Genomic DNA, 19,039 nt, shown 5'->3' on the forward strand with positions numbered 1-19,039 from the left:
TAACATAGCAACAGTGCTACTGGGTCTTTCCGCTTTCCTGTATGTTCTAGCCCTGGCATGTTTGTGGAGATGTCTAATCTCCATTACCACTGCCTCTATACATTCTGTTTGATTCCCTCAGTAAGGGGGAATTGGAGGTAGTGGAATAGTGCACCTCTAATGTCTTGAACTTGCTCTCTATCCAGTCGAGGTTGGCGTGGAGTGCGATCTGCACTCTATACTGCTTAGCAATACAAATTCCATGCACATATGCTTTGAAGGCCTTTCAAATCCAAGCCGTCATAGTCTTTGAAATAATTCAGAATTTCACTTCTTAGTTCCTCCGTGAATGCAGTGTGGAGCAGGGACTGTGTGGATAGACGCCAAGACAAGGATCAGTGTTTGGGGTTTCAGTGGTGAGCATGTCAGGCAGATGATCAGGTAATGTATGGGGAAGTGGTCAACCTCCTTTTTATCCACCCACATGTGCACATCGTACCCAGCCAGTATTCTAGTCTCTCCCACGTTCATTGGGCAATTGATACGTGTGTCCCCTCCATCCTAGTGAGAAATCTGTTTCTCCGGGTATCGTGTAACTCCTAAATGTCCATGATATTGGATAGGGCAGTGGCAGCTGCATGGTGGGTGTGTGCCGTCGGGTTGGAACAGTCAAGCTGACTATTCAACACTAGGTTAATACCACCTCCCCAAAGTATGGCATGTGGCATGAGTGTAGTGCATTTGTACCACATACACCATATGAAGTCTGGATCATGTGTGTTGGGGTGATAGGAGTTTAGAAGCGTGAGATGTTTGCCCCCATCACTTGGCCTGTAGGATGTCATATCTCCCCTGCGGGTCATTTTCCTCATATAATAGTTTATACAGTAGTGGGCATATGAGGCGTAGTTGTAGAATGAGCAGTGACCACTCCCTTTAGATGACAAGGAAGGGATTTTGTCTGTGCCCTAATGTGTCTCTTGAAGTAGGTAAATATCAATTTAGTGACGAGTTGGGTACGCCAGCACTTGATGCACTCTGCTAGGATTATTCAACAACTAGCACATTCAACAAGAGGGGTCGGAGATCGTATCAATTGGTCTCGTCTATGCAGCGGTCTGGAAGGAGAGCCTGGGACCCTTCCAATGCGCAACAAGGTCCGCCTGGTCCAGGCATATCTCAGTTTTATAGTGTCTCATCAAAGTCCAGTATCAGGTAACTGACTGGGGCACTCCACTTTCAAGCAGTCTCTCATTCTATGTTGCTGGCATGCGCCTCTGGTGTCTGTAATCCACGGGCATAGTTGATCCCGAATCCTTGAGCTTTTTCACAAGCGCACAGGTTCCTGTGGTGATACAGATATGCTTTTTGTGTTTTGGACTATGGGACGTGTACGATATAGCATTGCATACTTCATGCCAGCCTGGCTTAGCTTACATTTGATGGGGAGGCACTCTCTGCAGTCCTCTTGTACCTCCAGAGTAAAGTCCAGGATAAATCGAGAGGGTGGAGCCTTCGTGAGTTAATTTCTGCTTTTTGCCGGCCAGACGAAGGGCTTCATCCCAGTCACAATAATTGATCAGTCTGGCAATAATTGGACCCAGAGTTTCCCAGATGATGCTCTTGGGCCAAGTGAGAAGTGGGCTCTCTCCACCTCGAACAGTGTTGAAAAACTGTCAGCTCCCAGCAGCTATTTTGGGAGGACTTCCATGTAGCCCGACAGATCTCTTTTATGGCAAAAGTGGTGGAGAAACACGTGAATAGCCAAATGATGAAGTGCCTACTGGTAGACCCCTGTCAGAATGGTTCTAGGCCGGCTCATAGACAGAGACCGCATTTTTAAGGTGATCTAGGACCTTTGGGTGGAAGAGGGAGGTTTTTATCTTAGGTTCATGAGTTCAGGTTATATCTTTAGTATTTACTCACTAAGTGCCAGCTGGAGTTCGGGGTGCCTCAATATTCAGCTTTAAGTATAAAACTGTTTAACATTTACATTTGGTCACTAGCAGAAAATGTGAAATTCTTTAGGTTGTCTTTGGCATCATATGTGAGTGACACCCCACTTGATTATATCACTATCAGCAAGGGAGCAGAACGGTCCTGTTATTTCTGGGAACTGTATATCTGCTGTGCCAAAATGGATGCATTGCAGCTGCTTGAAGTTAAATCCCAAAAAAGACCAGGCCATATGCCAGGAACTCATTCAGTATAACATCAGCTCTGCGCCCTGAATGGGCTCCCTGTGGTGCAGCGCATTCAATTTAAGGCACTATGTGTGGCTCACCTAGTTCTTAATCAGGTGGGAGCGCCAAGCTTGTTGTTTTTGCTTCACCCTTACCTCCCTACTAGGGTATTAAGATCGGCAGACCTGAATCTGGCAGGGACTCCATGCTTTAAGCTGGGCAGACTGGGCGGAAGTTCCTTTCATTTTTTGGCACCAGCGCTGTGGAACAAAATTAATCTGATCATTTTAGTTTCAGACAGCAGCTCAAGACTTGGCTGTTTTATGTCAGTGGTAACTATGCTTCTTTCACTGTTGCACCAAGTGCACTGGCAATTCCTTCTCAGGGCAGGCATGCGCAATATACATCAGTGTAGACTAATATTACCTGTCTTCATCGATTCAGGCAAACCCAGTATGGGCAAGTTATTGCAGTGCAACCTTGGTTCCAAGTCCTCGTTTTTTGTTCTAATAATGAAAAATTATTGGACACGATCAAAGTACTTAACGTTATGTCCAGATGTGTCGTCCTCTAGGCTGGAGAGTCGGTCCTCTGCATTTGTGATGTGTTTGTTATGCTAAGCGATTGTGGCTGTTAGTTTATCCACTCAATCTGTCACAGTATCAATTTTATCATCTTTGGATTAACTTTGGCTTCTAGACTCTTTTGAATGTGAACAAGACATGTTTTCACATCAGTATCAGCCGTTTCCTGAGAGGGTTCCTGTGCTGGACACCCCCTATCCTTTGAGTGCCCTCGGACTGCTTTCTTGGCTTCCAAGTGTAATTTTGCTTGCTTCGCGTCATACGGTCCTGTGCAGTTTCCAAACTGCCTGATTAAGGCAGTTATGCAGTGTCCTACAAATCTATATAGGATCTGCGCGTTTAGACAACATAACTTGGAGGATTGGTGTCCAGACTGATTCCAGATTCCCCCAAAGGATATGTTAGTGTGTAGACCAGATAGCTCCCAGTGCCACTATGAGCTCCCCATACCACAGAGCAAATAATTTCTGGCATATCGAACATGACAACCCTGACCTCTCTGGGATCGTGGAAACAGTACAGTACTTTTCGCTCAGTCAATCGTGCTCACTTTGTCTCAGAGAGATACATAGAATAAACGGTGCAGACGTTTTCAATAATTATTTATTGAAACCGCGTCATTCTTGTATAAAATAGGTGTGCTGCAACAACCATTAGACAAAGACAGATCTATACGATTACAAGCACCAACTGGGTAAATAAAAGGTAGAATTCTACCATGGTGCATATGGATACATGGCAGTAATCATGCGTACTCCCATGATGCCACCCTAACTAGATGTACCTAAGTGTACCTAGCCTGTATGTAGGTGGAGAGCCAACAATCCCCCTAGAAAAGAGCCAACCCCATTATCTGATGTGAGAGAATGAAGGAGCCTATCTTGGTCTCGAGTTGGACACCCCGCAAGGGATGTCAGACCGCTGCGTGCTAGAGTGTCTGCGTGCAGGGACTTCAGCGTCTTCTATCAGCATGGAAGTTTTATCCTCTGGCTTGCCCAGCGAAGATGTGGTACTTATATGCCCAAAAGGTAACCTCAGGGGTTCTACCTAGACAGTGTCATAGTACTGTGGACATGTCGGCCAAGGATGACCATCATGGTGACCCTTGTACAGAGTTATTATGAAGAAGATGGTAATCCTGCTGTGATGCTAAGAATCCTCATGCATAATAAATAAGGCTAGTTTTTGGAGAAAGCTATACGAAATTTATTTAGCACCTAACTATGTAAAAGGTCAGCACCAGAACCATTATGTAGAACCTGCCATTCTTTAGTCCCCCTAGCTTATTTTATGTCTACAGTGTCTTTTCATAAGTCAAAACACTGTTCAGACAGTTGTGAAATAAAGGATGCAGAGTATATCTGTTTCGTGTTAGTAAGTATATTTGTTATTGCAGGTGTAGATGCAAGCTTATAATAATACGAGCATGAGTCTGATGCGTAAACCCAGAAAAATAAGCAAACTTTTGTGCAAACGATTGGGAACTGCAATTTGGTGGTGTTGGGCAATGTTCCGGTTGATGTTATGTGAAAACATTACGTGGGGTACTTCCTTGGTGCAAAAAATGATGACCATAATATTGGTAACAATACATGGTATCAGATGTAAGAAAAACCAAAGGGGATGATGGACGGAGCGTTGACAATACAAACACTCACCCCCAGTCATCTGTTCTGGGTTTAATCCATCACCGTTCTTTAGCTCACTCCACCACCCCAGTTCAGACATGGCCATATGCAAATCAGTCTGACCCTGTGCGTCATGGGAACAGTCCAGCCCGAACTGCTAAGCCATGTCTTCCCTGGACCGGAATCAAGCTTCCCAGGACCGGTTTCTGGCATTACAGCCATCTTCAGCCAGGCTTGCTTGAATCCAGTGGCAAAGTGAGCAAGGGACTCACGTCTGAGCATACCCTGCCAACTTAGGGCGAACAAAGAAAAACCAAAGGGTATGATGGACAGAGCGTTGACAATACAAACACTCACCCCCAGTCATCTGTTCTGGGTTTAATCCATCACCGTTCTTTAGCTCACTCCACCACCCCAGTTCAGACATGGCCATATGCAAATCAGTCTGACCCTGTGCGTCATGGGAACAGTCCAGCCCGAACTGCTAAGCCATGTCTTCCCTGGACCGGAATCAAGCTTCCCAGGACCGGTTTCTGGCATTACAGCCATCTTCAGCCAGGCTTGCTTGAATCCAGTGGCAAAGTGAGCAAGGGACTCACGTCTGAGCATACCCTGCCAACTTAGGGCGAACAAAGAAAAACCAAAGGGGATGATGGACGGAGCGTTGACAATACAAACACTCCCCCCCAGTCAACTGATCTGGGTTTAATCCATCACCGTTCTTTAGCTCACTCAGCCGCCCCAGTTCAGACATGGCCATATGCAAATCAGTCTGACCCTGTGCCTCATGGGAACAGTCCAGCCCGAACTGCCAAGCCATGCCTTCCCTGGACCGGAAACAAGCTACCGAGGACCGGTTTCTGGCATTTCAGCCGTCTTCAGCCCGGCTTGCTTGAATCCAGTGGCAAAGTGAGCAAGGGACTAACGTCTGAGCATACCCTGCCAACTTATGGCAAACAAAGAAAAACCAAAGGAAATGCTGTCCACTAATTAAAGTGGTCACCTTGCACCAGTCCAAACAACCCTTATGATGTTTTACTGCTCTTAGACAACCATAGAAAGGTCTCCAAGTGGTAGCTGTGGAGAGCAGCCTTCAGACTTTGTCTTGAAGAAGTGTAAAACAGCTTGTTTCACCAGAACACAATCCTATTGGAAAGATGAAATGAAAAACACAAAGTGTTTATAAAATATGTATTTATTATCTAATACACTCTAGTACGTTACAGTATCTCCTACACGGAGATGTATACAAAGCACACAATATTATAGCAAAACAATCATAGTGAATAGCACTAATACACAGTGGGACCCAAGGGGGGGACCAAACCATATACTAATAAAGTGCTATAAGAACCACAACTTGAGTCAGGACAATGTCGAGAGGTTGTAGAAACGTTGGGACCCCAAGGAACCATCCAAGGTGAGTAGATAGGGACCCCACAGAGGACGCGTGCAGTGTGAAAACACGACCGCCGGCACTGTACAACTCTACGTGAAAGTCTCGGTTGAAGTTTTAAAGTTTAAGGACCCTGAAGAAATCCCACGTAAGACAGAAGGCTGGAGAGCCACACACCCATGGATACCAAGGTACCCATGTTACCTAGCCCTGGGAAGCCGGGTGTATAGGGATGAAGTGGTGTCTGAAACCGCTGTCGAAACCAATGGAGGAGCTCAGGATCAGCAGACCTGTCAGGAGTGTTGCGGTGCCTGCGAATGCAGGGGAGTGACTCCTTCACTCCAAGGGAGATTACTTTGGTGATCCTTGATGCTACACAGGCCTTGGAAGGTTCCTGTATGATGCACAGGTACAGACGATGCAGCAGACTGAGAGGGAGACGAAGTCCAGCCCAAACAAAGTCCATCGAAGTCCAGAGTGCCCAGGCGGTATAAGTGCAGTGGTTTTCTATCTGAATCTTATCCCATGTCGAATCTACGGACCTACAACCAGGTAAGCCCTTGAGTACCCTAGGGAAAGGATTGGGAAGTTTCAGGGGACCCTCCTAGTACAGGGGAGGGTCTGGACGTGGGGAGGTTACTCCCATGTCCTTTGTCCAGCTTCACGCCAGAACAAGAGCCACCGGCTCCCAGGACTGGTTTGCAATTGTACTATGCACAGGGACACCAAATGTGCCCTTCATGCAGACTTTCTGGCGCTGGCAAGCGCACCCATCCAGCCCAGTGCTTAATTTGTAAAAAGATTAGTGCTGGGGTTCTCGACAATAGGACACTGCAGCTTGCACCAACCATTGCCTCTGGCAGCGCTGCCAATGACAGCACCAACATACTACTAATCATCACGCTGTTAAAAGTGCCACAATTCATGCCATACCAGGGCTCCAAAGGTATAAGAATGGCTTGGGAGGCAAATACTAATCATTGGAAATGTAATTTGAATTAATACATAGATATTGTTGTGATTGTGCCTACATTTGGCAGACACAACTACCTTGTGGCACACTGTCAAAGCCTCGGTGCTGGCAAGTAAGTGCCCAAAACCACTGGCTCAAATTAAGCACTGATCCAGCCCTAATACACTAAATACTGTCTGGGAGGTGGTCACACCTCCCTGTGACAGGATATCTATTGTTCTGCCTTCCCCTGCAGCAGTAGGGCAGAAATGTGTCTCTGGTGGGTAGCAACAATTTTGTGCTGTCCGGAGCAAGAAGGGTGGTACTGGGAGCAACCAGAGCCTAACTGAGGGCTCTTCTGGTGCTTGGAATCATACGGGTATGATTCCAACATGTTTGATACCAAACATGATGGGATTCGTTTCAGCGGTTTTGGAGATGGTCATTGCGTAATTACATGGTGCCCCTCTATATTGTATATGGCTGATTCACTGACAGCCTGGGAGAATGACCTTCGTAGTCTGCAGGGGTGTTCTGCTCATGCAGAGGCGCCCTCTCACTTAGAGCCAAGCACCCTACCTTCAGGATTGTTAAGGCCTGCTATGGGGTGACTTATTGGTTTTAAGTGCAGTGACCCTTAGATATAATAAGCCTATATCTTTCGTAAGTGGTTAAAGCACCAACTTACACAGACTACAATGGCAGGCCTATAGTTCCATTTTGAATGGTCTCTCATGGTGGCATAATACATGCTTCAGCCCATGGGAGACCTCTGGGATACCTATGCCCTGGGTACATGGGTATCATATACTAGGGACTGACAAGGGTACCCCAGTATCCATTCTGGGGTGTACCTAAGTACATGTCATAACACTTTAAGGAGACAGCAGATAGACTGGGGTCCTGATTGACTGGATCCAAGCCAGACTAGTCAAAAACAGCATTGCATCAAGCAAAAAGTGGGGGTAACCATAAACAGCAGATCCTACTCTCCTCCACCGACCATCATGTGTGTTGAGGCGTCGGTGGCGGCTGTTGCAGACTCACTATTTGTCTTTGGTTCTGATGCAGAGGGGCAAACAGGATAGCCGGACCACTCTCAATGTGGGTCTTACTGTTCCTGAAGTCCTTCGACATGGAAGTCGTGTTCCTCTGCGTTGGTTTCCGGCTGGGTATCAACAAGCCTTGGCTGCTGCAAGGGGTCCAGGACCCCAGGGATTTATACTGTGTGGCTCTGATTGGTCCTAGCATCCCCACTCTTCGTGGGAGTGTGGATCTGACCTGTAGGAGCACTTCTACCTCTTCATGGGTGGCGGTTGCATCAGTAGTCCCTTTAGGTAGCAGGTCGGGATATACCAGATCTTGCTTCTCTACTCCAAGGGAGTTCCTTGGCAATTTGCAAAGCTCTGGCAGCCCTCCGGGTTTCTTGATGTATGCACAGCAACAGGATGAAACGGTTGATCCATGAGGGGGCGGTGCAGCAGGCAGGCCGGCAGGATTGGCACCAAATCAGTCGTGCTCCTCAGTTCTCGGGGCAGCAGTATCTGGGAGTCATCTAAATACTAAATTTAGGGGCATTAATGGGAATGAGGGGTAGTAACCAATAGCTACTTACCCCTAGAGTCACTACACCCCCTAGATGACCACTACCTTTGGGGAGTGGGCATCACCCTGTCCCAGAATTTCTAATTCCACCACACACAAGATGGTGGAATTCTAACAGTGGTGTTCACTTCAAGCTTGGTCACCCTAGAGGTGTGTCCAGTCTGGCAGTGCAACACGCCTCCTGCATAGCTAATTTCCCGCCGGTCCTTGTGCAAATGAGCCATGAACAAGGGGTTTTGGCAGCCCCTCACCTCTGAGGGAAGCCAGATTTGCATTCCAAAGGCAGTGGGCTCTTTGAAGCTCCCTGCCTTGGAATGCTAATTTACCAGGCTCTCCCCAGAGCAGGCATTGTTTCTGTCTTCAGAGTGGGGCTTTCACCTCTTAGGGGGTCAGAAACTCGTCTGTGATGGCAGGTTTGACTAGATCAGTCATCCAGCACGCAAGAGGGCTGGTAGGTTTCAGAGGGTACCTCTAAGGTACCCTCTGGGGGCATGTTTTAATAAATCACTCTCTGTAATTAGTGTGGGGTTATTAAAAAGAGGTGTTTGATACCAAACAACATATGTTTCACGAAAGCCATTATGTAGCTGGAGAACTAGTTTTAACCAATGCCCAGTACTTACCTTAAGATGGCTTATCTGCCGTCTTGATTTATCTAGTTATAGAACTAGGCATCAGAGGCATATCTGCTGATGCAGATTTGTCCTCACATAAAATATAATCCACCTCTTAGGGCTCAAGGCCTGCTGTAGGGCTGTTTGCGTATATTAGATGCAGTGACTTTAGCATGACACACAGGAGTGCGTCAGGTTGCTTTTTCACTCATGGTTTGCATCATGTCACGCAGCCTTCACTGGCAGTCTGTGTGGAATTTGTATGTGGGTCCCTTAGGGTGGCATTGGATATGCTGCAGTCCTTGGGGACCCTCTTTAGCACCCTTACCCTGGTACCTGCAGTAGGGACTTACAGGGGTGCTAAAATCCTTAGCCAATTGTAGCACAATTAGACTTTACCTTGTTTTAGGGAAGGAGCACAGGCACTGAGGTCTGGTTAGCAGGCCTTAGTGCACTGTTGGGTCGAAAATCAGCATCTAGGAGCTTAACAAAAGAGGGGGCAAAAAGTAGGGGGGTAACTGCAACATACGCCAAATACCCTAAAATAAATAAATATATATATATATATATATATATATATATATATATATATATATATACACATATATATATATATGCATACATACAGCTCAACAGTTTACTTTTTACTCCACTGTACATGAATCCTCATTAAGGATTGATTTCTGGATTGACACTAGGAATGTGGTGTAGTGGCCTGGACCATAAAGATACTGCACCTGCCAAGAATACTATTGGATCACTCCCCTGTGGCGGTCACTGTTGATCCCAAATAATTGACATATGTGTTAACTATTGAGGGTCACCACTGGGTAGTTGTATTTGGGATCATGCTTCCATAGGAAATGCATTTTTTTGTTTGCTTATTTTTTTAGGTGCTGTTTGACGAAGCTTCATTAACCTTAAAAAATTAAACGCAGAAACCTGACCGCCAAAGGTAGCGGTTACACCAGGCGTAGACCTCCACTCCGGTACCAGGTGTTTAGTCGAGTAACAAACACCAATGAAGCCACATCACGAATTCCAGTGCCAGCAATCCATATTTATTTTCGTTAAAGTGCAAGAGCGAGTGCCCTCCCTGACGCGTTTCGCTCCGCAGGCGGAGCTTGACCACCTTAAAAAATATATATGTTTTCCTCCGCTCCTAAATGGAAAGTTTTGGAGGACATCCGTCAAAGGGGGGGGCTGAGAAAAAAAGGGGGAGTGGTCTCAAAACACTTTTTTCCCATTAATTTTCCCTTAGGAACCTTTGAGACCGCTACAGCCTAAGCCACTAATTTACAGCAAATTTGGAAGAAAGCTAGATCTTGGTCCAGAAAAAGTGCTTTTTGTGATTTCTGGTTAATCCATTCAGTGTTTTTTGGGCAATTATATTACATGCCGCGAAGGATTTGCGGATACAATAGATCTCTTGAAGAGATCTGATTGGCTGCCACCATTAGCAGCGATGCAGTGGTAGTTGTCCTACTGTAACTATAACTCAAGCCCTTGTCATGCACTGCTAATACCCCACATAATACATCAATCATGACATCTTTTATGACGGCATTAATAATATCATTGCAAAATGTGCTATTAAAATATTGATGAGAAAATTATACATGTTGGGGGCACAAGTTATAGTTACCTTAGGGCACGGAATAAGGTTACCAGAGTGAACTAGAACTGGTGAATTTCATTGGTTCTGTGGGTGTAAAACATTATGTTGCCACTAAAATTGATTGTGTATGTTTAAAACGTTATAGTTTGGTGGCAATTTCAGTGACAACATAACCATATTTCAGCGTTCACTTTTTAAAAATAAATAGTAACCTCCATTACTCTGCACAGTGTTGTGTTTTTCTTAGCCTCCACACAAAATGACTTGTTAGCATGCCAGGGTGTGCTTTCAAGAACAATCTACCTTTTGCTAAGTACACAACACTAATAAATTGTCTTAGTAATTTATTATTTTTGGCTATGTACCACAAGGCTCGTTCCACAGTGCTTCAAATCTTTATTTATGTCAGTATTTTCAATTATTATCTTTACGCTGTAGAAGAGACCTAACGGAAGCCTAGTAAATCTGAGAATTCTGTATTTATATCAAAAGTCCAATAAATCCAGTGACCTCTGTGCTTTTGTACGAAAAAAATAACTTTAATACATTATCTGTTGCTGCTGCATTTATATTAAACAACTTATGCAGAAAAGAGTTGACCCACATTAGTGATCTCTATTGTACAAAAATAGCATTTCCTTCCCGCTAATACCATCCTCTGCTTGTGGCTCTGTGTAAATGACAAAGTGTTGTTATTAAATGTAAATTTCCTACTCAAGTAACTTAGGATCTTTATTTCTGCAGATAAGCCTGACCCATTGTCTGAAGAATTGATCAAGAAGAATGTCCAGACAATGTTTACTTAAAAGCCATTCAGCCGGAAGAAGCACGATCTTTCTCTGTGTCAAACATTTACAGAACAGATAGCCTCCAAATGAAGACAGTGAATGCAGAGAAAGCTTCATAGTACCTGTCAGGAACATGTAAACTTTCCACAGCGGGAAGAACATACAGGGAGTTGAGAACATTCTTCAGTATGGTGTGAGAAAACCCTGCACATGGGCAAGAGAAAACATATGAACCTAACATAGTACTACAGAAAAGTCTTCCAGGAAATTCAGAGAGCTCTTCCATCCCCTGTGCAACTGAACTAAGAACATTTAGAGTAAAAACACCCTACACAGGAAGTGGCAAGTATATCAACTGTATCGGAGAAGTGCTTTTAAAAAGTAATGAAAAACTTTACACAATAGAAAATTAATGAGGGGAGTATTTTCCACTCATCCATTCCCTGCCTAAAACAACTTGAAAAACCCACTGAAACCCTTGCATTTTGGAAATGTGATGCATGTCCCTCACAGATTTAGACTGATAGCATGAATAAACACTAGTGTACAGCAGAGAATTGTTAACGCAAACTTAACTGCCACATTCTGCCACAATACCAAATAGAGCCACCTCTGAAAAAGAAAACTGTTGGGAGCCTAAAAGACTCTTGCACACTTGCAATGAAACTTAGAAGCTTTAAGAAACTATTGGCTAAAACAGGATCATCAGTTGCCTGCAAAAAAGAACCAAAAACAAGCTGTTCAAAAAAAGAGAAACCGAAAAAAAAGAAAACTTTACATACCTGTGAAGAATGTGGGAAAAGTTTCAAATTCAAGTCTGTGCTGTTGAAACACGTTAGAATCCACTCCACTGAGAGACCTTTTGAATGTAAAGTGTGTGGAGCGGATTTCAAACAATATGGCTGCCTCCTTGCACATAGTAAAATCCATGCTCCACCAAGGTTCACCTGTCAGGAATGTGGCAAACAATATTATTTCAAGACGAAGTTTCGCCTACATTCTTTGAGGTGTACCCATAGCATTGAGAAGTCTCATGTCTGTAGTGAGTGTGGTAAATGCTTTGCAAGTGAAGAGAGATTAAAGTTGCATCAAAAAATTCACCGGAAAGCATCTTGGCACAAGAAAGAGAATGTCCCTTTCACATGTAACATTTGTAATCAAACATTCAAGTATTTCAAAAATCTAAAGGTTCATGAGAGGATTCACTCTACAGAGAAAATCTTCAGCTGCAGGGAGTGCTGGAAGGTTTTCAACTGTGAAAGGTTACTGCAGAAGCATTTGAAGCAACATGCTGAAGGGCAGAAAGTGCTAAAAGGGCTTGTTCAAGACATCTTTTCTTGCGCTGAATGCAAAAGGACTTTCCAGAGAGAGGCTAGTCTCATCATCCACCAGTGCAGCGCTCAGGCTGAGAAGCCATTTAAATGCATGACCTGTGGACAAACCTTCAAAAGCGAGAACAACTTGCAAGCACATGGGCAGGTTCACACAGGAGAACAATGGCACAGTTGTGAAGAATGTGGGGAGGGGTTCAAAAGGAAAGACTCTCTTTGGCAACATGAGCTACGACACACTGGTCAGAAGGCATATGAGTGTCGTTGTTGTTGGAGACTCTTTGAAAGTGATTCTGCACTGAAAATTCACATGGAAATCAGCAACCACTTAAGAGCAGAGATTCTGGAGCAGGGGGGGCACTTGGGGGAAGAAACATTTCCTAAGACCACTTCTAATATCACTATTGAAGGAGATAAATCGTTTAAGTGTACAACTTGTGGGATGCACTTCAATCATGATATCAAACGATTGGTGCACGAGCGGTTCCACACAAAGGAGAACGACTATAGTTGCATCCAATGTACAAAGTGCTTCAAAAGCAAAAGAGACTTGTGGAGACACCTCCCTACTCATACTAGAAATAGAAACAAATCTCACGGTCCTTACAAATGTAATGACTGTGGGAAAACATTTACTTCCATGTCTTCCCAGACCAAGCACAAGCGCATCCACACAGGAGAGATGCCTTACAAGTGTGCAGATTGTGGGAAAACCTATAGATGGCGGGGTTTACTTCAGGACCACAAGAGAACCCACACAGGAGAGAAGCCTTACCAGTGTGACCATTGTGAGAAAAGGTTTGCCTATTATAGTTCATTCAGCGTGCACCGTAAAATCCATTCAGCAGTGAAGGCTTTCAAGTGCCTTAAGTGTGAAAGAACCTTTGCATACAGTCATCAGTTAACACGTCACCAGGCCATGCACATGGAAGAGAAGCAATTTTCATGTTCAGATTGCGGGAAGAAATATTGGTTTAAGGAAACTCTTAGAAGTCACAGGAAAAGCCATACTGGTGGCAGTAGATTTTCTTGCACAGAGTGCAAGAAGACCTTTGCTCTGAAAAAGGCTCTGAAAGTTCACCTGAGATTGCACACTCTAGTGCTGTCCCACCAGTGTGCGGAGTGTGGGGAAAGCTTCATTTCAGAGATGGAACTCCACAACCATCTCAAAATCCACAATGGACAGAATGTGTGTTCTTGTGCAGAATGTGGGAAAAGCTTTACTCATAAGCGTTACCTTTACAGGCACGAAAAAACGCACTCCTTGAACAAGCCATTTGTGTGCTTAGTTTGCGGGAAAAGTTTCAAATCTAAGCCCCAGCTGTCTAGCCATGAGAAAATCCCTTGTAGGAAAATACCATTCTCCTGCTCAGATGATGGCAAAGGCTTAAATCCAATGACTAAACTATCTTCTCACCACATGGTCCAGTCAAAAGAGAAGTCTAACAATTGTACAGCAAGCAAAAGAGATCTAGACGAAACAGAGCACCTGAGATTGGACCAGACTTCCAGCTTAAAGAATCCCTTGGCAGTCCATCAGAGTGAGAAGACTGGACAGATGCCTACTATAACCATTCTGACTGCCTCTGTACCGACTATAGTTACACATCAAGTGACAATACTTTGGCTTGGAAAACCAGATGCAGCCATATCTAAAGTTGCAATACCTCAGCTGGGGACATATCCAAATGGCCACAAAAACATAAATAGTTTAGGCCAAGAAAAGCAACCTGGTGTGGAACAAACTACAAGTGTAGAGCATTCCTTACCTGCCAATCAAAATGACCAAACTGGAGAAATGCCTGATGCAGCAACACTGGCTGCATCCATATCAAATGGTGTTACACATAATATGGGGATGACTCGGGTTAACAAGTTTGCAGATTCTATTTCTTCTGCTATGAATCTAGTTTCTGTTGCCAAGCGGACTGCAAGAAAGTCATACTTGAGGAAACATTCTGTGGTAACACCTGTTTCTGACAAGACCTTCAAGACCCATTCTGAACCAGAATTTCCAGTTCTTGCAACGCCTGAGACTGTTGCTACTCCCCCTCATACCATCCCAAACACCACCTCTGTCATCTGCACCCCTAATGCATCTGTGAAACCAAACCAGGAAACTCCTTCACAGCCATGTGTGGTTTCCACTTCAGAGATGTCCTTCTGGTGTGCTGACTGTGGGATGGGCTGGAAAGATAAGCCCACCTTCAGTGAACATCAGAAGATTTGGCATGAGACCAAGAGCCCACAGCTATGTTTGCACTGTGTTGAGACATTTCATTCAAAGTTTGACTTTGAAAAACATAGCAGAACCCACAGACCTGATGATCTTGTTGTTGATATGCCTGCTTCAACATTACCTGCAGTGACAACTCATTCTTCAGTTTTACCTGCTGTCACAGAGTCTGTTAACACTGCACCACCAGCAGGCGTGGTTGTTGTGCCAAAATCTGAAGTCAAATCCCCTTCTGCAGTAGCCGATTCAACTGCAATTCATTCTGCAGTTATACCCGCTGCTGTTACTTGTGCTACATGTGGAGATAGTTTTCACCAAATGAGCATTCTCGTGGATCACCTGAAGACCCATGTCGCCAATGGTTGTAACGACAATGGGTGTAAACAAGAAGAAACCCCATCTGGTCTTTGCAGGTTTGAATCTGCTGAAAGATCCTTTTGTTGTGATCTCTGCATGCTGGACTTCAAGTGTGAGGCTTTGTTTATTGAACATCTGAGGTGTTGTCCTAGTACTTCATTGCAGAAGCCATATGAATGCTGTGAGAAGTCCTTTCTTACAAAGCTTGACTTTGATGAGCATTGCAAAACTCACATGGAAAGGCTTTGTCTTGACCCTGCTTCTGTAATTACCCCCTCAATTACATTGCCTGCTCCGACCACATCTACTGTTACCATGCCTTCTGTGACACAGTTTGCTGATTCTGTTCTCAATGCGGGCATGCCTGCTGCAGCCCAGCCTGCTTCAACCTGGTCTTCTTCAGGCACGGTTGCTGTAGCGAGCTCTCCTGTCGATGGTTTTGTTCTCATGGTTCCTACACTATCTGTTGCCATGCCGGATGCTTCGGCAGTCTGCTACAATCCTAATATCTCTGGAATTCACCACCAAGAAGCCCTGCCACCATTATGTGAATCTTCCTTAACCGAAGGATCCTATTGGTGTGTCGACTGTTCAATGGGCTTCAGGTATAAGGCTATGTTGGGTAGGCACCGGACCATATGGCACACAGCGAAAAAACTTAAACCATGTCCGAAGTGTGATCAGACATTTAGCACAAGGTTTGAAAATGAAATGCACAGAAATGTTTGTACTGACAAAATCAGGAGCCTGGTAACCCCTGCTGGGATTGCACCACCTGTCACTACCCTCGATGCTAACAAGCCTATAGTATACACACCTGCTAGGACCGAGACTAATCGTGCCAGCCCCAATGTGGCGAAACATGGTGTGCACCTTTATGCTGATTCCCCTGCTACGAATGTGCCTGCTGCAGTCATTCCTGCTGCAAACATGCCTTCTGTGACACCACATTATGTAACCATCCCTGCAGATACCATATCTGCAACAGCCACCTCTTCTGAAACTCTTTATGCTGCAAACAAAGATTCTCTGACGGAGCTCAATGATACAATATGCCCAACATCCAAGCCTGCCGACAGGCACAGTGTGGACATGCCTGCAGAGACCAACTCTGTTGTAAGCATGCCTTTTGTAACAGAGCTTAATGATACTGTGCCTATTATGGTCAAGCATGCCGACCCACTTTTAGAGGCAATGATTAAAGCAAACATACTTACTGAGACGAAGATTGCTGAAAAACAGCTTTCTGGTACCCTGCACATTGAAGAAATGTATGCTCCAACTGAGCCTGAAAGAAGGAAACCTGCTGAGACCATAACATCTTCATCTCAACCTACTCCAGGTATAGCTTCCATGATACAGTTTCCAGCAACTAATCCTGATAGCCCCAAGCTTGTTGCAAACACAGCTGCTTCCTCCATGCCTGCTTCAGCCAAGACTGTTTTGAAAGTGCTTGCTGATCCCACCTTCATAGTTGGAAGGTCTGGAACAGATGAACCTGCTGTGACCACATGTCCTATAATAACACCAGCTGTAACTATGTCAACTACAGCCAAGACTCATTCAACCCCATCTGAAGTGACGGTAAGTCCTGCTAACAAGCCTCTTTCAATGGAGTTGGCTGATAGCGCACAGATTGAAAGAAGTCCCACTACAGAGAAACCTATGGCAGACCATGATCTTACCACATGTAAAGCAACCAATTCTACTATGACCATACCCACAGTGACTAAACCTACTTCAGTGAAGCTTGCACTAGAAGAAATTGGTGAGAACATGCTCATTCAAGGAAAGCATGCTGTAGTCATGCCTGCTGTCTCCAAACCTGATTTAATCAAACCTAATATGATGAGGACTACTTCATTAGGGCTTAACGATTTGATTCCCAATGTAGCCTCACCCAGGGACTTGCTTTGTGAAGATATGCCTACAGCAACTATGTCAGAAGCAACCAGGCCTGCTGCAATGCAGTGTGATGCTACCTTGCTCATTGAGGGAAAGACAACTGTCTGTCAGTCTACTTTGACCACACCTTCCACCACCACCTTTTCAATTACATCTGCAACATCCACATCTGTAGCAAGTAGTCATACTGTAACAAAGCCAGCTTTACTGACCTCTGCTGTGTCTGCACCTGCTGTTGAGCTTGATGATAGAACCCTCAACGAAGGAAAGACTACTTCTGGCAATCCTGCTACAACCACAACTGCTGCAACTAGTCCTGTTGCTGCCATGGCTAATGCTGTCACACCGGTCACTATCACGCAGAACAGGGATGGACTCGATCAGAATGCTGTACTCCTTTTACGCTGGAGAATCCATCCAGCAATGGGACCCCAAGTGCATGAGGAAGCTAGTGCCCCTGCAGATGACAGTATAGGATGTCCCAACCCACCCCCCCCCCAACTAACTTAACAAGTGGAGTCTCCAAACAACTCAGTCAATTCCAAAAGGGCTCAGTTTGAAGTAGTTTTATTTCCTTTTGTCAACCCTTTATGAAACCAGTACCATAAATGTTTATACAGACAAAGAAATCTTCATTGCTATGATCATTTTCAACTCTGAATCCCACAGTGACATGTGAACACACCACGTCATAGAATAACCTACATTCTGCAAACCTAATCTGATCCCCTGCTTAAAAGTACTTCCTGCGGTCACTGATCCAAGAAGACACTTGCTCCCGGAACAATTCCTGTAATAAACGCATCTTTCAAGAGTCACTGATATGAGTCTGCACAGACTGTAAAACGTTGCATTCATTGAATATACAGTTTACGGCAATTTTTGGGGGTTGTCTTAATGAGAGCTAAAGGGTGTTAGAAATTGAAAAGAAGATTAGGCAGAGCTCCAGATTGTGTCAATGTAAACAATCGAAACTTGGAGGAGAATAAGCTCATTGTTAATTGAGTGAGAAAGAAAATACAGAGGTAGAGAGTGAGAAAAAGATGGACATGAAAGGATTACATTGAATTTGGGAGCAAAACGGTGCAAGAAAAAGAAAGTCAGAAAGATTGTGGGAAAGCAAATCTTCATTTCATTCAACTAGTTTGCCATCCTCCCTGTCCAGTGGGTGGCAGAACCAACACTTCATCTGAGCAACCCACAGGCGCTTGTATACACCTTATACCTCAGCTACCTACTTTATGTAATTATTTAGAGTGTGGTTACTTACTAGCTGCACCTATGATAGTTGTATATCTTCAATATAATTTGCATGCTTTTTTTGAGAACTGCAAATATGAATGTGCTTCATTTAAATCTGTTGTATTCTAACCATTCTCCACCTTGTTTTATTCATACTTGCTTTCACTACAAACTTTCCTCATTTTCTTTCAACTGCATTATTCCACTTTTCCTTAAAAAAGTAAACTTTTCTTTTTAAACACAATACTGTTTCCTTTAAGAAAAACTTGCTGCATAAACAGGTTTACTTTATTTAAAGGTGATCATATGGGCAGTGCTGGTCTTCTGATCTTATCAAGCCTCGATCACTGTGATGCCTTCAGTCAGATTGTGTTGCAATTTGCGACCTAACTCATTAATTAATATTCATGAAGTAGGTTAGACTACAACCCACTCCAAATGGGAAATTTGCCGAACAAATTACTAATACTTTAAAAATAGTGCTATTTATTGAAACACATGCCAGTGATATCTGAGGTACACCACTCCATACATAACATCAGCATAATCATCCAACACATAGGGATCATGTGATACAGCTGTCCCCCTGATCTGACCCAGTGCAAACCACACTCCCACCCC

General features: G+C 44.4%; 1 protein-coding gene across 5 annotated transcripts in view; it reads left to right on the top strand.

Annotated features, from left to right (window-relative positions):
* The window catches only part of LOC144784105 (uncharacterized), a 248,791-nt gene that overhangs the window by 144,215 nt on the left and 85,537 nt on the right, over window positions 1-19,039 (top strand). For 2 of the 5 annotated variants that reach the window (XM_078662787.1, XM_078662788.1), the window contains exon 2: window positions 11,304-18,662. The exons of 2 other annotated variants lie outside the window; for them this stretch is intronic. In XM_078662787.1, the coding sequence (XP_078518913.1) occupies window positions 12,008-17,686 (5,679 nt within the window). In that variant the 5' untranslated portion in view covers window positions 11,304-12,007 and the 3' untranslated portion in view covers window positions 17,687-18,662. Of the gene's footprint in view, window positions 1-11,303; window positions 18,663-19,039 lie in introns of those variants that run through there. One more of the 5 variants, XR_013601616.1, reaches the window with a different exon arrangement.

The sequence above is a fragment of the Lissotriton helveticus genome, chromosome 10, assembly GCF_964261635.1.
Source record: "Lissotriton helveticus chromosome 10, aLisHel1.1, whole genome shotgun sequence".
NCBI lineage: Eukaryota > Metazoa > Chordata > Amphibia > Caudata > Salamandridae > Lissotriton > Lissotriton helveticus.